Source organism: Rana temporaria, chromosome 12, assembly GCF_905171775.1.
Source record: "Rana temporaria chromosome 12, aRanTem1.1, whole genome shotgun sequence".
NCBI classification, from domain to species: domain Eukaryota; kingdom Metazoa; phylum Chordata; class Amphibia; order Anura; family Ranidae; genus Rana; species Rana temporaria.
In genome coordinates this window covers 134343555-134366093 of record NC_053500.1, presented here as the reverse complement: position 1 = coordinate 134366093, position 22539 = coordinate 134343555, and the positions used below count along the sequence as shown (strand labels likewise).

Here is a 22539-nt window from a genome sequence, read left to right as displayed (position 1 = left end):
GTGCCATTCCATCAATTGTCGCCACTGTGCCATGCCATTGTCGCCACTGTGCCCATCAATTGTAGCCACTGTGCCATGCCAAACGCAGCCACTGTGCCATTCCATCAATTGTCGCCACGGTGCCATTCCATCAATTGTCGCCACTATGCCATGCCATTAATTGTCGCCACTGTGCCATGCCAAACGCAGCCACGGTGCCATCAATTGTCACCACTGTGCCATGCCAAACGCAGCCACTGTGCCATTCCATCAATTGTCGCCACTGTGCCATGCCAAACGCAGCCACGGTGCCATCAATTGTCACCACTGTGCCATGCCAAACGCAGCCACTGTGCCATTCCATCAATTGTCGCCACTGTGCCATTCCATCAATTGTCGCCACTGTGCCATGCCATTGTCGCCACTGTGCCATTCCATCAATTGTCGCCACTGTGCCATGCCATTGTCACCACTGTGCCATGCCAAACGCAGCCACTGTGCCATCAATTGTCGCCACTGTGCCATGCCAAACGCAGCCACGGTGCCATCAATTGTCGCCACTGTGCCATGCCAAACCCATCCACCGTGCTCATCAATTGTCGCCACTGTGCCATGCAAAAAATCGTTTTGATTAAAAAAATCGAGTTGGTAGGTCAAAAAAAATGTTTTATCAGGACGGGCGCTGACACTGCCCTGGTCCTGAGGAGCTTGGGGAAGGAGTTTTAGGCGAGGCCGCGACTTCGGCCTATTCTGCGAGGCCGGACTCCGTGAACTAGGCCGAAGCCATGGCCTCGCCTAAAAAATCCTGCCCGCAGCTCCTCAGGAGCGGCGCGGTGTCCATCAAAAAAAAAAAAAACTAGATTAGAATCGTAAATCGATTTTTTTTTTTTTAGTGGAAAAAATCGCCCAGCTCTAGTACATACACGGGATCTATTACTCCTGTGACTTTTCATCTATGGGAACACAACCCATGCAAATGAACGGGGCCACTCTGCAAGCTCCCCGCAACGGCACAGTGGTGTGGTTTTTAGGGGGTTAAAACGTATGGTGAAGAGGCGAGATATCTCCTCCTCCACTGTGCCATGCCATCAAACGCAGCCACTGTGCCCATCAATTGTCGCCACTGTGCCATGCCATCAAACGCAGCCACTGTGCCATTCCATCAATTGTCGCCACTGTGCCATTCCATCAATTGTCGCCACTGTGCCATTCCATCAATTGTCGCCACTGTGCCATTCCATCAATTGTCGCCACTGTGCCATTCCATCAATTGTCGCCAGTGGCGACAACTGACGTTTCAGTAAACAAAATACAATGCATCCGGAAAGTATTCACAGCGCTTCACTTTCTCTTCCGTTCATAGACGGACACAGCATTCATTGACATTAGGGTTATGCTTCTTCCTACCAGGAGAGTTTATCTCCTGGTAGGAAGAAGCATAACCCTAATGTCAATGAAGGCTGTGTCCGTCTATGAACTCAGAGAAATGGATTTTACGGTGAGTACAAAAATCCTATTTTTTCCACATAAGGCTGTAGCCTTATTCTACAAGCGATTAAATGGATTATTTTCCTCAAAATTCTACAAACAATTCCCCATAATGACAACGTGAAAGAAGTAAGTTAGAAATCTTTGGAAATGTATTACTTAAAAAAAAAACAAAAAAAAAACAAACAAATCCCAAGTGCATAAGTATTCACACCCTTTGCCATGACACTCAAAAATGAGCTCAGGTGCCTCCCGTTTCCACTGATCATCCTTGAGGTCTTTCTACAACTTGATTGGAGTCCACCTGTGGTAAATTTTAGTTGATTGGACATGATGTCCCCCCAGTCACTCTACTGCACCCCGTGTGTCCCCCCAGAACTCTACTGCACCCCGTGTGTCCCCCCCCAGTCACTGTACTGCACCCCGTGTGTCCCCCAGTCACTGTACTGCACCCCGTGTGTCCCCCCAGAACTCTACTGCACCCCGTGTGTCCCCCCCCAGTCACTGTACTGCACCCCGTGTGTCCCCCAGTCACTGTACTGCACCCCGTGTGTCCCCCCAGAACTCTACTGCACCCCGTGTGTCCCCCAGTCACTCTACTGCACCCCGTGTGTCCCCCCAGAACTCTACTGCACCCTGTGTGTCCCCCCAGAACTCTACTGCACCCTGTGTGTCCCCCAGTCACTCTACTGCACCCCGTGTGTCCCCCAGTCACTCTACTGCACCCCGTGTGTCCCCCCAGAACTCTACTGCACCCCGTGTGTCCCCCCAGAACTCTACTGCACCCCGTGTGTCCCCCCAGAACTCTACTGCACCCCGTGTGTCCCCCCAGAACTCTACTGCACCCCGTGTGTCCCCGCAGAACTCTACTGCACCCCGTGTGTCCCCCCAGTCACTCTACTGCACCCTGTTTGTCCCCCCCAGAACTCTCCCGCACCCCATGTGTCCCCCCAGGACTCTCCTGCACCCCATGTGTCCCTCCAGAATTCTCCTGCACCCCATGTGTCCATCCAGAATTCTCCTGCCCCCCATGTGTCCCCCCAGGACTCTCCTGCACCCCATGTGTCCCTCCAGGACTCTCCTGCACCCCATGTGTCCCCCCAGGACTCTCCTACACCCCATGTGTCCCCCCAGGACTCTCCTGCATCCCATGTGTCCCCCCAGGACTCTCCTGCACCCCATGTGTCCCTCCAGAATTCTCCTGCACCCCATGTGTCCCTCCAGAATTCTCCTGCACCCCATGTGTCCCCCCAGGACTCTCCTGCACCCCATGTGTCCCCCCAGGACTCTCCTGCACCCCATGTGACCCCCAGGACTCTCCTGCATCCCATGTGTCTCCCCAGGACTCTCCTGCACCCCATGTGTCCCCCCAGGACTCTCCTGCACCCCATGTGTCCCCCCAGGTTTCTCCTGCACCCCATGTATCCCCCAGGACTCTCCTGCACCCCATGTGTCCCCCCAGGACTCTCCTACACCCCATGTGTCCCCCAGGACTCTCCTGCATCCCATGTGTCCCTCCAGGACTCTCCTGCACCCCATGTGTCCCCCCAGGACTCTCCTGCACCCCATGTGTCCCCCCAGGTTTCTCCTGCACCCCATGTATCCCCCAGGACTCTCCTGCACCCCATGTGTCCCCCCAGGACTCTCCTACACCCCATGTGTCCCCCAGGACTCTCCTGCATCCCATGTGTCCCCCCCAGGACTCTCCTGCACCCCATGTGTCCCCCCAGGACTCTCCTGCACCCCATGTGTCCCCCCAGGACTCTCCTGCACCCCATGTGTCCCTCCAGAATTCTCCTGCACCCCATGTGTCCCCCCCCCAGGACTCTCCTGCACCCCATGTGTCCCTCCAGAATTCTCCTGCACCCCATGTGTCCCCCCCCCCCAGGACTCTCCTGCACCCCATGTGTCCCCCCAGCACTCTCCTGCACCCCATGTGTCCCCCCAGAACTCTCTGTGATCTCCCCGCACTCTGGTACAGATGTGATGTATTCTCTCTCCTCTCTGCCATGTGACCCGTCACGTGCCCCTCCCCTGTCCCCGCCCCCTCAGCAGTGTGTCAGTCCTCTCCCCTCCTCCTGTCTGCTCTCCCGGCTGAGCCCGGTCTTCTCCGCCGTCCGCCTCCTCCGGTCCCGTGTGTGCCATGCAGGCCATCAAATGTGTGGTGGTGGGAGATGGGTGAGTGGCCCGGAATGGAGCCGGGTGTGGGGCCCCTGGGGGGGTCTATGGTGATGCAGAGGCGGAGCCCGGGGGGGGGGATGAGCGGGGATCGTTCGGTGCTGTCCGTGATATGATGTGTGATCAGCATCCTCCCTCCCATCCATCCATCCATCCACATTGTGTGCCATCCATCCATGACATCATCCATCCATCCATGACATCATCCATCCATCCATGACATCATCCCTGCACTGCACTGTACATCTCCCCCCATAGACTGCATGGAGGTCTACACCCTCCGTACCCATCAACATACACCTTGGCACCCTCCGTACCCATCAACATACACCTCTACACCCTCCGTACCCATCAACATACACCTCTACACCCTCCGTACCCATCAACATACACCTCTACACCCTCCGTACCCATCAACGTACACCTCTACACCCTCCGTACCCATCAACATACACCTCTACACCCTCCGTACCCATCAACATGCACCTCTACACCCTCCGTACCCATCAACATACACCTCTACACCCTCCGTACCCATCAACATACACCTCTACACCCTCCGTACCCATCAACATGCACCTCTACACCCTCCGTACCCATCAACATACACCCTCCGTACCCATCAACATACACCCTCCGTACCCATCAACATACACCTCTACACCCTCCGTACCCATCAACATACACCTCTACACCCTCCGTACCCATCAACATGCACCTCTACACCCTCCGTACCCATCAACATGCACCTCTACACCCTCCGTACCCATCAACATGCACCTCTACACCCTCCGTACCCATCAACATACACCTCTACACCCTCCGTACCCATCAACATACACCTCTACACCCTCCGTACCCATCAACATACACCTCTACACCCTCCGTACCCATCAACATACACCTCTACACCCTCCGTACCCATCAACATACACCTCTACACCCTCCGTACCCATCAACATACACCTCTACACCCTCCGTACCCATCAACATACACCTCTACACCCTCCGTACCCATCAACATACACCTCTACACCCTCCGTACCCATCAACATACACCTCTACACCCTCCGTACCCATCAACGTGCATCTCTACACCCTCCGTACCCATCAACGTACACCTCTACACCCTCCGTACCCATCAACGTGCACCTCTACACCCTCCGTACCCATCAACGTACACCTCTACACCCTCCGTACCCATCAACGTACACCTCTACACCCTCCGTACCCATCAACGTACACCTCTACACCCTCCGTACCCATCAACGTACACCTCTACACCCTCCGTACCCATCAACATGCACCTCTACACCCTCCGTACCCATCAACATGCACCTCTACACCCTCCGTACCCATCAACATGCACCTCTACACCCTCCGTACCCATCAACATGCACCTCTACACCCTCCGTATCCATCAACATACACCTCTACACCCTCCGTACCCATCAACATACACCTCTACACCCTCCGTACCCATCAACATACACCTCTACACCCTCCGTACCCATCAACATACACCTCTACACCCTCCGTACCCATCAACATACACCTCTACACCCTCCGTACCCATCAACATGCACCTCTACACCCTCCGTACCCATCAACATGCACCTCTACACCCTCCGTACCCATCAACATACACCTCTACACCCTCTGTACCCATCAACATACACCTCTACACCCTCTGTACCCATCAACATACACCTCTACACCCTCCGTACCCATCAACATGCACCTCTACATCCTCTGTACCCATCAACATGCATCTCTACACCCTCTGTACCCATCAACATACACCTCTACACCCTCCGTACCCATCAACATGCATCTCTACACCCTCCGTACCCATCAACATACAACTCTACACCCTCCGTACCCATCAACATAAACCGCAACACTCTCCGTACCCATCGCCGTACACTTCTACACCCTCCGTACTCCCCCCCTCCGTACTCATCCCCGTACCCCTTCCGTACCCGTCCCCATCAACGTAAACTGCTACACCCTCTGTACCCATCTCTGTGCACCCTCCGTACCCATCCCCGTACACCCTCCGTACCCATCAACATAAACCGCTACACCCTCTGTACCCATACCCGTACACCCTCTGTAACCCATCCCCATAAACCGCTACACCCTCTGTACCCATACCCGTACACCCTCTGTAACCCATCCCCATAAACCGCTACACCCTCCGTACCCATCCCCGTACACATCAACGTAAACCGCTACACCCTCTGTACCCATCCCCATTCACCCTCTTTACCCATCCCCATTCACCCTCTTTACCCATCCCTGTACACCCTCCGTACCCATCCCTGTACACTGCTACACCCTTTGTACCCATCCCCATACACCCTCCGTACCTATCCCCGTACACATCAACGTAAACCGCTACACCCTCTGTAACCCATCCCCAGAAACCGCTACACCCTCTTTACCCATCCCCGTACACCCTCTTTACCCATCCCTGTACACCCTCTTTACCCATCCCCGTACACCCTCTTTACCCATCCCCGTACACCCTCTTTACCCATCCCCGTACACCCTCCGTACCCATCCCCGTACACCCTCCGTACCCATCCCTGTACACCCTCCGTACCCATCCCTGTACACCCTCCGTACCCATCCCTGTACACCCTCCGTACCCATCCCTGTACCTCTACACCCTTTGAACCCATCCCCATACACCCTCTGTATCTATCTCTGTACACCGCTACACCCTCTGTACCCATCCCTGTACACTGCTGCGCACGTCACTGTAGACCACTACCCTGCTGTGCACATCACTTTGAATTATTATTCAATAATATTTAGATAATGATGCTTCAGTTTATTATGTATTGCTATGTTTTTATCATTATTATTACTTTACATTTTTTTTTTATTATTATTCAGTTTATTATTCTGTTATATATTTTTATTTTTTTTATTGTTATTTAGAATTATTTTTTTATTTTTAACGTACTGTATTTATGTATTGTTTAATATGAATACTCTATACATTTTATTATTTGATATTTTTTAATTCTAATGTAATTTTTCACTATTTTCACTGCCATCTTCTTCCCTCTAATTAGAACCCCCAAACATTATATATATTTTTTATCCTAACACCCTAGAGAATAAAATGGCGATCGTTGCAATACTTTCTGTCATGCCGTATTTGCGCAGCGGTTTTACAAGCGCACTTTTTTGGGAAAAAATTACACTTTTTTAAATTAAAAAATAAGACAACGGTAAAGTTATCCCCATTTTTTTTTTATATTATGAAAGATAATGTTACGCCGAGTAAATTCATACCCAACATGTCACGCTTCAAAATTGCGTCCGCTCTTGGAATGCCGACAAACTTTTAACCTTTAAAATCTTCATAGGCGACGTTTAAAAAAATCTACAGGTTGCATGTTTTGAGTTACAGAGGAGGTCTAGGGCTAGAATTATTGCTCTCGCTCTACCAATCGCAGTGATGCCTCACATGTGTGGTTTGAACACCGTTTTCATATGCGGGCGCTGCTCACGTATGTGTTTGCTTCTGCGCGCAAGCTCGTAGGGACGGGGTGCGTTTTCTGGCTCCTAACTTTTTTAGCTGGCTCCGAGATTCCAAGCAAATTTGTCAAATCTAGGTAAATCTAAAGAAAATTTAGAAAAAAAAATGGTATAATGTATGGGCCAGTTTAAAGGGTAACGTAACCATAGCGACCAGATCCTTGTTACTAAGGGCAACAGCTTTTTTTTTTTTGCATGTTGGCATCCTTAAAACGAGACTTTAACCATATCACCTTGGTTAAAAAAAAAACAATGTTCTTTAGCAATGAACATACATTCTACATAATTGTGCCAATTAGTGTGTGCTGTTGTCTCTTCTTGCTGGAGGCGGCCATTTTGCTGAAGCCCAGAGACCCTGAGCAGCAGTAAGGGCCAGATTCTCAAAGAATTACGCCGGCGTATCAGCAGATACGCCGACGTAACTCCGAATCTAAGCCCGTCGTATGTTTAAGTGTATGCTCAAACTGAGATACACTTAAACATGCCTAAGATAGGATGGCCTGCGCCGTCGTATCTTAGGGTGCAATATCTACGCTGGCCGCTAGGTGGCGCTTCCATTGCGGTCGGCGTAGAATATGCAAATGAGTCATTACGCCAATTCATGAAGGTACGCTGAGAAATCCTCACTTCCTGTTCTTCTGTCTGTAACTCCACACAGTAATGCGAGGCTTTCTCCCTGGTGTGGAGTGTCGTGCTCGCCCCCTCCCATGGACTACAGGAGAGTCAGGACTCTACGTTGCAGATAGGGAAAGGAGCTGTGTGTTCGTGGGTGTCCTGACTCTTCCGTAGTCCAAGGGAGGGGGCGAGCACGACACTCCACACCAGGGAGAAAGCCTTGCATTACTGTGTGGAGTTACAGACAGAAGAACAGGAAGTGAGGATTTCTCAGAAGAAATAAGGACATTCAAAAGCAAAATGGAAGGATGAGGTAAGTGAAGGAGGACGGCACTAAGGTAAAGGAAACTATTTAGAGGGAAAAAAATTACCCTTACAACCCCTTTTTTAATTTTCTGACTAAAACCACTGGAAATGGCATTCGTGATCCCTGCAAAAAAAGATTTGTTACTAAGGGCAACCGGTTCTTTCTCTTTTTTTTTTTTTTACATCAGCATTCTTAAGACGGACGGCAGTTTTGCCGCAATTAAAAGCATGTATATTGTTTATTGTTTATTGCTTGTATAGCGTAGAATCACCCGAAGGTATCGAAACGCTTCCAGACCTTAAAGCGGGGGTTCACCCTTAGAGGGCACTTTTCCCCCTTCGCTTCCTGCTCGTTATTACTAGGGGAATCGGCTATTTATTTTAAAATATGTGCAGTACTTACCCGTTTACGAGACGCATCCTCTCCGTCGCTTCCGGGTATGGGCTTCGGGAATGGGCGTTCCTTCTTGATTGACAGGTTTCCGAGAGGCTTCCGACGGTCGCATCCATCGCGTCACGATTTTCCGAAAGAAGCCGAACGTCGGTGCGCAGGCGCAGTATAGAGCCGCACCGACGTTCGGCTTCTTTCGGCTACGAGTGACGCGATGGATGCGACCGTCAGAAGCCTCTCGGAAGAATGTCAATCAAGAAGGAACGCCCGCTCCCGAAGACCATACCCGGAAGCGACGGAAGAAGATGCAGCTCGAAAACGGGTAAGTACTGCACATATTTTAATACAAATAGCCGATTCCCCTAGACCGAACGAGCAGGAATCTAGGGGAAGAAAAAAAAAAAATTTAGAAATGGGTGAACTCCCGCTTTAACAATTCACAAGTATATTTTCAGTGAAATTCAAGGCTCCGGGCACTGCGATTAGCTGCATTTGTACATTGCGATTACGTGCGGTTACATGCGGCCGCGTTTAGCTGCGGTAGTCATTTCCATAGCAACCCTTTTTATTTATTCTTTTATTATGATGTGCTTCCTGTGTTTTTTTTTTTTTTTTTTTTTTTCTCACGCTGCTATCCGCAGTTGACACAAAAGACTGCGGTTAAAGCGGTGGTTCACCCTAAAAAACAAGTTTCTACCATGCCATCCAGCATACTAGCGTGAGCTACAGTATACCTTTATTTTTATTTTTTTGCGCCGTACTCACAGTTTAATCCCGTAGTTAAGTTTCAGACTCCCCGCGGGGGAATGGGCGTTCCTATGCAGAGGGGAACATGATTGACGGCCGGCTATGGCGCGTCACGCTTCCCGAAAATAGCCGAAGTAGGACTCGGCTCTTCACGGCGCTATACGGCGCCTCCGCACAGACTAGGAGCTGACTGCGCAGGCGCCGTGAAGAGCCAAGTCCTATTTCGGCTATTTTCGGGAAGCGTGACGCACCATAGCCGGCTGTCAATCATGTTTCCCTCTGCATAGGAACGCCTACTCCTCGCGGGGAGTCTGAAACTAAACTACGGGATTAAACTGTGAGTACGGCGCAAAAAAAAGAAACAAAGGCATACTGTAGCTCGCGCTAGTATGCTGGATGGCATGGTAGAATTCTTTTTTTTTTTTTTTTTAGGGTTAAACCCCGCTTTAAGTGCATATAGCTGCGCTAAATCGCACCTGGACGCATTCAATTCTATTTTTTTTCTATTCGCACCAAACCGCATGCAACGAAATCGCAGCTAAACGTGTGTGAATGGGGCCATAGGAAAGCATTGCGTGTTTTTAGCTGCGGTAGAAAACTAGAAAATCCGCAGCTAAAAGCACCATTCTATCCGTCCGTGTGAAAGAAGGCCTAAAAGGCCCCGTTGCCCGTAGCAACCGCATTGCCCGTTTCACTGTATGTATAGACCAGTGATGGTGAACCTTGGCACCTCAGATGTTTTGGAACTACATTTCCCATGATGCTCTTGTTCTTTGCAGTGTAGGAGAGCATCATGGGAAATGTAGTTCCAAAACATCTGAGGTGCCAAGGTTCTCATCACTGTATAGCTGAAGCCCCTGAGCGGTCGCTATGGGCATCTGCCTATCTCTCCAGCTTTGGATTTCATCACTCGGGTTTCTGTGGATTGGCCAAGACGCCAGCGCTTGTTTTGGAACATTACATAATGAGCCCTCGCTAATTACCAGACACGAGTGATTCATCTTCATCCTTCACACAACTGAAATGCAAAACAATCCTTAATTACGCGCCACTTCCCAGCCCGTGTGACCATGTCGTTCTCTCATGTCTCCTCAGAGCTGTCGGAAAGACCTGCCTCCTCATCAGTTACACCACCAACGCCTTCCCCGGCGAGTACATCCCCACCGTGTGAGTACACCGCGCATTGATCTCCACTTCAAGGAACCTTCCACGCCAAATGTTTCCGCTTTAAGGGCGGGTGCCGGTGATCCGGGTCTCTTGTATCTCCTGTGTGCTTCAGCTGTAATATCGATCCTCTGTAGACTCACTCCTCTCGCTGAAGCCTCCTCTTAAATGGCTGCACCAAGTGGGCGGAGTTGGGACCGGGGGGGGGGGGGGGACACCGTTCCCACGTCTGTCACCGAGAGATACAAGAAACCTGATGATTCGGCTTATTAATATTTAGTCTTTTTTTTTTTAATTATTATATTTTAATTTATTAGTAAATTTTTATTATTTTTATGTTATTTTTTTGGTATTAGAATGCAGTTAACAATAAAGGTGGCTGCAACATTTTGATATACAAATGGAATGATTATATTGAATTTTTTTATATATACATTTTTGTTTTATTATTCATTAAGTTAAAGTGGAGCTTCCCTCTAAAAAAAAATTCTAACAATACATTCAGAAGACTGATTACACTGCGGGTAGGCTGTTTTTTTTTTTCTTTCCGTACATACCTCGATATCGCCGTTTCATCCCTCGGTTCTGGGTATGATTCTTGTGGGGCTGGGTGTTCCTAGTTGATTGACGTTCCTCCGACCGATGCATACTTGACGTCACGACTTTCCAAAAGATGCCGAACGTTACTGCGCAGGCGCCGTATAGAGCCGACTCTATACGGCGCCTGCGCAAAGACGTTCGGCTTCTGTCGGAAAGTCGTGACGCGCAGTATGCGCCGGTCGGAGGAACGTCAATCAACTAGGACCGCCCAGCCCCACAAGAATCATACCCAGAACCGAGGGATGAAACGGCGATATCGAGGTATGTACGGAAAGAAAAAAAAAAACAGCCTACCCGCAGTGTAATCAGTCTTCTCAATGTATTAGAATTTTTTTTTAGGGGGAACCTCCACTTTAATTAAATAAAAACACACTCATGTATTTTTATAACATTTTTTGGTATTAGAATGCAGTTAACAATAAATGTGGTTGCAACATTATGATATAAAAATGGAGTGATTTTTTTTTTTTTTTTTATATATATATAAATACATTTGTCTTCTGTTATTATTCATTTAGTTAATTAAATAAAAATACATTTATTTATTTATTTTTATAAACATTGTTGATATTAGAATACAGTTAACAATAAAGGTGGCTGCAACAATGTGATATAAAAATGGAGTGATTTTTATAGATTTTTTTTTTTTTTTTATAAATACATTTTTTTTTTATTATTCATTTAGTTAATTAAATAAAAATACCAAAAATGTTTATAAAAATAAATGTATTTTTATTTAATTAACTAAATGAATAATAACAAAAAAATATGTATTTATAAAAAAAAAAAACACTCCATTTTTATATCATAATGTTGCAGCCACCTTTCTTGTTAACTGCATTCTAATACATTTATTTTTTTTTTTTAAACATTTTTGGTATTAGAATGCAGTTAACAAGAAAGGTGGCTGCAACATTATGATATAAAAATGGAGTGATTTTTTTTATAGATTATTTTTTTTTTTATATAAATACATTTTTTTTATTTTTTTTTTATTATTATTCATTTAGTTAATTAAATAAAAATAAATGTATTTTTATAAACATTTTTGTTATTAGAATGCAGTTAACAATAAAGGTGGCTGCAACATTGATACCAAATTGAAGTGATTTTATTTAAAAAAAAATAAAAAATATATATATCACAATTTGATTCATTAGTTTAATTACATTTAAATTATTTTTACTGCATTCTAATACCCCCCAAAAATAAATAAATAAAATGTAATAAACAATATTGCTCGGTTCACACCTAATACCGATGCGGCTCCCAACAGGGGTCCTGTGTGTCCTGGTTCACTGTTTCAGGTCCGAATTTTGGGCTGAATTCGGACCTACAACAGACCAAGAGATGCACAGGACCACTTGTGCAATTCGCACCGGAGCCGCTGCGGAGATATGTGACCCGGCTCCATAGAGAGCCATTCACAATCTCCTGCTATTGCGAATTGGATGCGGAGATTCTGCATCCTATTCGCAATAGTGTAAACCCAGCCCTAAGGTGGCTGCAACATTAGGATACAAAAATTGAGTGATTTTTATTATATATAATTTTATTTTTTTATTTTTTCATTTGTAAATTAAAATGTATTTTATTTTTTGGTATTAAAATGCAGTTAACAATAAAGGTGGCTGCAACAAATTCTGATGATAGAAAAATAAAGTGATTATTTATAAAGATGACATTTTTAGGTGAAACGCAGAAAAAAAAATGCAGTATGCAGTGGGGGTGGTCTGGGTGTATTTATTTGGGTTGTACCAATCCCATACTAAGCATTTGCATGAGTACTCGTGCAAGCGCTCCAATACCTAAATCGGATAACTTTACGGTGCGATTCAAGCCCATACAAAAATGAATGGGCTCAAATTGCACTGCGAAGTCTGCAGGAAAACTGGTGCGATTTCTGTCCGAATGGGGGAAAACTGGTGCGATTTCTGTCCGAATGGGGGAAAACTGGTGCGATTTCTGTCCGAATGGGGGGGGGGAACTGGTGCGATTTCTGTCCGAATGGGGGGAAAACTGGTGCGATTTCTGTCCGAATGGGGGGGAAAACTGGTGCGATTTCTGTCCGAATGGGGGGAAAACTGGTGCGATTTCTGTTCGAATGGGGGGGGGAAACTGGTGCGATTCCTGTTCGAATGGGGGGGGGGGGGGGGAAACTGGTGCGATTCCTGTCCGAATAGGGGGGAAACTGGTGCGATTTCTGTCTGAATGGGGGGGGGGGGGGGAACTGGTGCGAGAAACTGGTGCGATTTCTGTCTGAATGGGGGGAAAACTGGTGCGATTTCTGTTCGAATGGGGGGGGGGAAACTGGTGCGATTCCTGTTCGAATGGGGGGAAACTGGTGCGATTTCTGTCCGAATGGGGGGAAAACTGGTGCGATTTCTGTTCGAATGGGGGGGGGGAAACTGGTGCGATTCCTGTTCGAATGGGGGGGGGGGGGAAACTGGTGCGATTCCTGTTCGAATGGGGGGAAACTGGTGCGATTTCTGTCTGAATGGGGGGGGGGGGAACTGGTGCGAGAAACTGGTGCGATTTCTGTCTGAATGGGGGGGAAACTGGTGCGATTCCTGTTCGAATGGGGGGAAACTGGTGCGATTTCTGTCCGAATGGGGGGAAAACTGGTGCGATTTCTGTTCGAATGGGGGGGGGGAAACTGGTGCGATTCCTGTTCGAATGGGGGGGGGGGGGGAAAACTGGTGCGATTCCTGTTCGAATGGGGGGAAACTGGTGCGATTTCTGTCTGAATGGGGGGGGGGGGAACTGGTGCGAGAAACTGGTGCGATTTCTGTCCGAATGGGGGGGGAACTGGTGCGATTCCTGTTCGAATGGGGGGGGAAACTGGTGCGATTTCTGTCCGAATGGGGGGAAAACTGGTGCGATTCCTGTTCGAATAGGGGGGGAAACTGGTGCGATTCCTGTTCGAATGGGGTTCGAATGGTGCGATTCCTGTCCGAATAGGGGGGAAACTGGTGCGATTCCTGTTCGAATGGGGGGAAACTGGTGCGATTTCTGTCTGAATGGGGGAGGGGGACTGGTGCGAGAAACTGGTGCGATTTCTGTCTGAATGGGGGGGAAACTGGTGCGATTCCTGTCCGAATGGGGGGGAAACTGGTGCGATTCCTGTTCGAATAGGGGGGGGGGGGGAACTGGTGCGATTCCTGTCCGAATGTGGGGGAAACTGGTGTGATTCCTGTTTGAATGTGGGGGGAAACTGGTGCGATTCCTGTTCGAATGTGGGGGGAAACTGGTGCGATTCCTGTTCGAATGTGAGGGAAACTGGTGTGATTCCTGTCCGAATGGGGGGGAAACTGGTGCGATTCCTGTCCGAATAGGGGGGAAACTGGTGCGATTCCTGTCCGAATAGGGGGGAAACTGGTGCGATTCCTGTCCGAATAGGGGGGAAACTGGTGCGATTCCTGTCCGAATAGGGGGGAAACTGGTGCGATTCCTGTCCGAATGGGGGGGAAACTGGTGCGATTCCTGTCCGAATAGGGGGGGAAACTGGTGCGATTCCTGTCATAATCACATGCGGTTTCCCATGCCACTCCTGTGGGAACCCAGGCTGGTCTTGGTGACTTCAGCCTGGGTTGACACTGGAGTGGTGCAGGAAACCGCATGTGATTCGGACAGGAATCGCACCTCATGTGATTCTTTGCCATGCGATTTGAGCCCATTCATTTTATATGGGCTCAAATCGCACTGCAAATGTATGTCGTTGTTAAAAAAAAAAAACAGGTATTGGTGCATCCTTAATAAATAATAAAAAATATATATATTTAATCTCTCGTCGCACAAGGTGAAGCAGGTCGTCTTTTTATTAATGGTAAACTCCGGATTTTGCTGACTTTCCTCCCACAGATTTGACAACTATTCAGCCAATGTGATGGTGGATGGGAAACCCGTCAACCTGGGACTCTGGGATACTGCAGGTCAGGAAGACTACGATAGGCTGAGACCTCTCTCCTACCCTCAGACGGTGAGTGACTTCATGTAATGTATCCTCTAAGGCAGGCGTCGCTAAATGGCGGACCGTGGTGCGGACACGGACTGAGTGACCGTTCTGTGCGAACTGCGGCCGCGCCACTTGACCGCCTCAGTGGACTCCTCTCCTGCCGGCGTTAAAACTCACAGCATTGCAGAGGGCGGGAGTCACAGCAAGGTGGATTCCTCTTCTGTATGTGTATTCGTCTGCCTGCCGCCGCGCCTGTTAATCTCGCAGCAGGGATGTGGGCAGCAAATATGGCAGGTGTACACAGGGAGCGGGAGCTGCCCAACTTTTCGCTTGTTACAAAGAAGAGTCGGTCAGCTCCCGCCCTCTGCGCAGACCTTCCTCATCGCCCGCCCTCTGCGCAGACCTTCCTCATCGCCCGCCCTCTGCGCAGACCTTCCTCATCGCCCGCCCTCTGCGCAGACCTTCCTCATCGCCCGCCCTCTGCGCAGACCTTCCTCATCGCCCGCCCTCTGCGCAGACCTTCCTCATCGCCCGCCCTCTGTGCGGATCTTCCTCATCGCCCGCCCTCTGCGCGGACCTTCCTCATCGCCCGCCCGCTGCTCAGACCTTCATCGCCCGCTGCTCAGACCTTCCCCATCGCCCGCTGCGCAGACCTTTTGCGTCGCCCGCCCTCTGCGCAGACCTTTTGCGTCGCCCGCCCTCTGCGCAGACCTTTTGCGTCGCCCGCCCTCTGCGCAGACCTTTTGCGTCGCCCGCCCTATGCGCAGACCTTTTGCGTCGCCCGCCCTCTGTGCAGACCTTCCTCATTGCCCGCCCTCTTCCCCTTTTAACAGTAGCAGCGACAGGCAAATACATATGTGTGCATATGTAGATACAAGTAACATACTAATAGGAGAGAGCACAGGGATGACCTTCCTCAGTCTTGCTGATCTTTCACTGTCCAATCAACAGGGCTGGTGGTGGAGAGAGGACACCACTCTATTCTTTCTACAGTCTATAACTGTAACAGGGAAAATGGTGACCTGTGGGGTGGCAGAGCTGTGTAAATCTCAGGACTGGGTGGACAGATATATAAACCCTTGGTGGCCAAGTCCGCTCCTTGTATATGTGGTTCATCTGTGTATTTGGCGGTTTGCCTGGTGCTGAGCGTTTAGATAACTCATATTTTGCCATTTTTGCTTCTTGCAGGATGTCTTCCTGATTTGTTTCTCCCTCGTCAGTCCGGCATCGTTTGAAAACGTCAGAGCAAAGGTAACAAAGGCCAGCCGCCCCCTATAGGACAGATTGGGTATTGTAAGGCTTGGTGATGAAATGAATGAATGACTTGTATAGCGCTACACATGGGAACTGAATCGCCTCTAGGCGCTTTTTGCAGCCAGTGTCTTCCTGGCTGGTGCGGTCATTTACCCCGTAGGATCTCAACACACAGTCGTACACACATATATATACTGGGCGAATTTGGCCAGGATCCAATTAACCTACCTGCATTTCTTTGGAGTGTGGGAGGAAACCGACATTTGAGCAGTATGGAACAGGCATGTAATGGTTTCTTTAAGCTAGGTGAGCTGTCATCCGAGGAGGGGAGTTCCTTTTCCAGTCAGAGGAAGCGCTGTGCGGGGAGGTCACTGCTTCATCAGAAGGATGGCATCCATGGGGATGTAGATGGTTCTCAACCCGAGGTCTGGAGCGCACGTGGAGGGCTGGCGAGGGCGGATGACGTCACTGGTATGCGACGCGTTTCAGAGTCTCAAAGCAGCTGATGGATTGGCTGCTTACACTCCTTTCTCAAGCATAGCGGAGGAGGGGCACGGAGCTTGTAATCCAAAGCACTTGTATATCAAAGCATTTTTTTTTACAGAGTATAAAAGAGAAGAGAGGCGCCTCTAAGTGTAGCAATAAGTTGCTAAATGTTGTACCTTATTAAAGTGGAGTTCCAGTCTTTTTTTTGTACCGGGAAAAAAAAAAAAAAACAGATACGCTTAAATTTGGCCAAGATACGAGCGGTGCAAGTCTCCTACGCCGTCGTATCTTAGGGTGCAATATTTACGCTGGCCGCTAGGTGGTGCTTCCGTCGATTTCAGCGTAGAGTATGCAAATGAGCTGGATACGCCGATTCAGAAACGTACGTGCGCCCGGCGGATTTTTTTACCTCGTTTGCGTAAGGCTTTTTCCGGCGTAACGTTACTCCTGCTATATGAGGCATAGCCAATGTTAAGTATGGACGTCGTTCCCGCGTCCAATTTTAAAATTTTTACGTCGTTTGCGTAAGTCGTTCGCGAATAGGGCTGTACGTAAATTACGTTGACGTCGAAAGCATTGACTATTTGCGACGTGATTAGGAGCATGCGCACTGGGATACGTTCACAGACGGCGCATGTGCCATTCGTGAGAAACGTCATTTACGTGGGGTCATGTTTTATTTACATAAACACGCCCACCTATTCACAATTTGAATTCGGCGCGCTTACGTCGGCAGATTTACGCTACGCCGCCGCAACTTACAGAGCAAGTGCTTTGTGAATGCTGCACTTGCCTCTCTAAATTGCGGCGGCGTAGCATAAATAACATACGCTACGCCCGCACAGATTTACGTCCCCCCTACCTGAATCCGGGCCTGTGTCTGGCTGCATTGGGCAATGAAGTACAACCACATGCCTTGTTATTTGTGATATCTAGCAGATACACCTAATAAAACCGCCATTGGTAGGAAATGTGAATATCAAGCTTTATGTTCTGTTTTGTATTTAGTGGTACCCAGAAGTAAGACACCACTGCCCCAACACCCCCATCATATTAGTGGGTACAAAGCTGGACTTGAGAGATGACAAGGACACCATTGAACGGCTGAGGGACAAGAGGTTGTCACCAATCACCTATCCTCAGGGTCTGGCTATGGCACGAGAAATAGGTAAGACTTTGCACTAGATTCTGCCATTATATAGTTCTATAGTGGATCAGGCGTGTTATTTGCTTTATTGTTCAGAATATTTTCATTAGCTCCATCTGCAGTAAATGTTGTCATCTTGCCCCCCCCCTTGTGACAGGCCTGCTTTAACCACTTAAGCCCCGGACCATTTCGCTGGTCAAAGACCAGGCCACTTTTTGCGACTTGCCACTGCGTCGCTTTAAAGCGCACGTTCACCAAATTATTATTTTTGTTTTTAAAAGCCAGCAGCTACAAATACTGCAGCTGCTGACTGTTAGGCTGCTTTCACACTGAGGCGTGCAGCCGCGGTGACGGTATAGCCGCGCTATTTGTAGCGCGGCTATACCGTCGTATTTATCGCGATATTCGGGCGCTAGCGGTGAGGTTTTAACCCCCGCTAGCGGCCGAAAAAGGGTTAATACCGCCCGCGGTGTGGGCGGTATTACCGCGCTTTCCCATTGATTTCAATGGGAAGGCGCGGTATAGGAGCGGTGAACACACCGCTCCTATACCGCGGTAAAGATGCGGCTAGCAGGACTTTTGGTGCACTCCTGCTAGCGCACCGCTTCAATGTGAAAGCCTTTGGGCTTTCACATTGAACACTACAGGGCATGATTTTTCATGCGGTATAGCAGCGCTATTTTTAGCGATGTACCGCATGAAAAACGCCCCAGTGTGCAAGGGGCCTTAATAAATGGACACTTACCTGTCCTGGGTGCCCGCGACGTCGGCAGCCGAAACCGAGCTATCGCTTGGCTCTCGGCTTCCCCCACCGCCATCCTCGGTGAGGGAATCGGGAAGTGAAGCGATGCGGCTTCACTGCCCGGTTCCCTACTGCGCATGAGCGAGTCAAGCTGCGCCGTCCTCACTGGTCCCTAATGTGTTCTGGGAGCCGTGTGTTTCCCAGAACACAATGGTGGGGGGGCGTGTGACGCGATGGGGCGGGAATCTGTACCTGGAAGTGGTGCAAATACCCGTTTTATACAGGTATCTGCACCCCCTCCCCCCTGAAAATGTTTAAATGTGACGGGGGGGGGGGGGGGGGGGGCTTTTCCGAAAAGTGGAGGTTCACTTTTGGGTGAACCTCCGCTTTAACTGACAATTGCGCGGTCGTGCGACGTGGCTCCCAAACAAAATTGACGTCCTTTTTTTTCCCCCCTACAAAATAGAGCTTTCTTTTGGTGGTATTTGATCACCTCTTAGGTTTTTAATTTTTGCGCTATAAACAAAAATAGAGCGACAATTTTGAAAAAGATGCAATATAATTTTACTTTTTGCTATAATAAATATCCTCCCAAAAAAAATATAAAAAAAAAAAAAATGTTTTGCTCAGTTTAGGCCGATACGTATTCTTCTACATATTTTTGGTTAAAAAAAAAAATCGCAAGCGTTTATTGATCGGTTTGCGCAAAAGTTATAGGGCCAGATTCACAGAAGAGATACGACGGCGTAGAGTTCGCGGCGTTTTCCAGCGTCGGGTATGCAAATGAGGTTTTACAGCGATCCACGAAGGTTTTCGCGTTCGTTACAAGTCTTTTTTTCCCGTCGCAAAGTTAGTCATGTTTTTTTCATGCCTTAACTTTACACAGCCCATGTTAAAGTAAGGCCGTCGTTCCCGTGTCGAATTTGAATTTTTTTTTTTTTTGGGGTAAGTACGTTACGCACGTCGCGATTCACAAACACGTCGGGCCGCCGTAATTTCGCGCAAAGCACGTCGGGAAAATTGCGAACGGAGCATGCGCAGAACGTCCGGCGCGGGAGCACGCCTAATTTAAATGGTACACGCCCCATTTGAATTGGGCGGGCTTGCGCCGGACGGCTTTACGTTACACCGCCGCAAGTTTACAGGTAAGTGCTTTGAGGATCAGGCACTTACGCTGAAAACTTGCGGCGGTGTAACGTAAAGACGATACGTTACGCCTCCGGAGTTTTTTGTGAATCTGGCCCATAGCGTCTACAAAATGGGGGGATAGTTTTATGGCGTTTTTATTATTATTATTTTTTTATCGTGACTGCGACATTATGGCGGACACATCACACTTTTGGGTCCATTGTCATTTTTACGGCGATCAGTGCCGTAGAAATTACACCGAAGAGGTTAACCTGTAGGGGGCGCTGAAGGTGTTAAGTGTGTCCTAGGGAGTGCTTTTAACTGTTAGGGGATGTGACTTGTCACTGATCGCTGTTCCCGATGAGAGGGAACAGACGATCAGTGACATGTCACTAGGAAGAACGGGGAGATGTGTTTACACTGACAGGATCGCAAGCATTATAAGAGAGTATAGATAGATACCGTGTTTCCCCGAAAATAAGCACGGGTCTTATATTAATTATGCCAACAAAAGACACATTAGGGCTTATTTTCGGGGTAGGTCTTACCATGTAATGTGCTGTCTTCTCTCTCCCTCCCTGCCTGTCAGGAATCCCCAGTGTGAACTGAGTTAAAATGCTTGTACAATCCTATAAATCACTGTATTACAGTAGTATATAATGTACAATGTGTGCGTTTCTGTAATATAATTGTGCCAAATACATTTGTTATAGCGCCGCCCTGCACTTCTGTTACCCGCCGGAGCTCTCTTCCCCACAATTATATTACAGAAACACACACATTGTACATTATATACTACTGTAATATAGTGGATTCAAGGATTTTACAATCATTTTTAACTAGGGCTTATTTTCGGGGTAGGTCTTATTTTTTGGGGAAACAGGGTAGCAAACCCGTGTTGTGTCCCTCATCGAGGTCTAATGAACTTTTCCTCTTTCTTTTTGCACAAGGTTCCGTCAAGTACCTGGAGTGTTCGGCTCTCACCCAACGTGGCTTGAAGACCGTCTTCGATGAGGCCATCCGCGCCGTCCTCTGCCCTCCCCCCGTCAAGCGGCCCGGCAAGAAGTGCACCGTGTTCTAAGCCCCACCCCCCACCCGTGCCGGTCGGAGAACTGGACCAAACTCATACCATCTCTTTCCAAAGACGTGAAGCCCCACCAAAAAAAGGGGCGGCATGGGGCAGACGGAGACCCCGCAGATGTTTTCCGTGGTTTAGTGTTTTGTGAATGTACGGAGCATGGGGGTGGGAGGGGGTTTGGGGGTGACGCAGCAAAACGCGCGGGGGGGCGGAGGGCAAACGCTTCCTCTGAACTGAGAAGACCACACCTCCCGGCAAGGGGGCGATGGGGTCTAGACTCATGTGTGACCCCCTCCGCATGAGTTACGTGTTAATGCTAACAGCGATAAACCGACACTGTGCGCGCGCACGTGGCACAGCGGAACGAGTCCTTACGAAGATCTTACACGGACCGCTCCATCCACCCGAAACTGAACTGCTGCTATTGAGGGCGGAGCGTGGACGGCCTGTGTCATGGTGCATTATACAATCGCTGACCTTTATATTGCATGGGGATCGTGTCTGGTTTTCATGTCCTGTGTTCTGGTTTCCAACATTTTTTGTGAACTCTGTAGTTTGATGTTTTAATATTCGGTATTAACGTGTGAGTGTCTTTATCGCCTTTGTTGAGTATTTGGTGCTTTTAAGATGCTGTGACGGAGGAGGAGGAGATGTTCCCGTAGGAAAGGCACGCTTTAATAACCAGAAGTGTATTTCAAATAACATTTTGTTTAAGAAAAAATGTGTCTTCTTGATTTTAGCGTCGCTTTGCCCTTGACCATGTGTGAAGCTTTCATTATATGTCTTGCGATTGGTGGATGGATAACGACTCCAGCCTAAGGGCTAGATTCAGGTAGGGGCGCGCTTACACCGGCCCCATTTACGATACGCCGCCGTAACTTAGAAGGCAAGTGCTTTGTGAATACAGCACTTGCCTCTCTAACTTACGGCGGCGCAGCGTATCGTATTTACGCTACGCCGCCGTAAGTTAGAGAGGCAAGTGCTGTATTCACAAAGCACTTGCCTTCTAAGTTACGGCGGCGTAGCGTAAATGGGGCCGGCGTAAGCGCGCGTAATTCAAATGTGGATGAGGGGGCGTGTTTTATGTTAATCCTTGGTGACCCGACGTGATTGACGTTTTTCCGCATTTGCGCCGTCCGTGGAATTTCCCAGTGTGCATTGCTCCAAAGTACGTCATTGGTTTCGACGTGAACGTAAATTATGTCCAGCCCTATTCGCAAACAACGTAAAAAATTCAAATTTCAACGCGGTAACGACGGCCATACTTAACATTGCGTGCGCCTCCTAATAGCAGGAGTAACCTTACGCCGAAAAAGCCTAACGAAAAAAAATTGCGCCATCGTACGTAAATTTGTAAATCGGCGTATCTAGGTCATTTGCATATTCTACGACGGAAGCGCCACCTAGTGGCCAGTGTCAATATGCACCCTAAGATACGACGGTGTAAGAGACTTACGCCAGTCGGATCTTAGGCTAATGTCGGCGCATCTTGCTTTCTGAATACAGAAAAAATATACACCGGCGCAGCTTTGAATTTACGCGGCGTATCTATAGATACGCCGGCGTAATTCATTGCTGAATCTAGCCCTAAGAGTGGAGAAGAGGCGGAATCTTTGTCAGGGATCCCGTGGTGTCTTCACCTGAGCAGATTTTTCAATTGGCTCTCTGGTGCTGCCGACGCCATTTCCGGTGTTTTCGTCCCTACTGCGCATGCGCAAAGCACTTT

General features: G+C 48.7%; 1 protein-coding gene across 1 annotated transcript; it reads left to right on the top strand.

The window, feature by feature from the left end:
• The first annotated feature begins 3508 nt into the window (after positions 1-3508).
• Positions 3509-21534, top strand: RAC3 (Rac family small GTPase 3). The gene is made up of 6 exons (XM_040330793.1): positions 3509-3645; positions 10355-10426; positions 14885-15002; positions 16167-16229; positions 17727-17886; positions 20686-21534. Exons 1-6 carry the CDS (start codon positions 3611-3613, stop codon positions 20814-20816), a joined length of 579 nt encoding a protein of 192 aa, XP_040186727.1. The 5' UTR covers positions 3509-3610; the 3' UTR covers positions 20817-21534.
• Positions 21535-22539: the final 1005 nt, after the last annotated feature.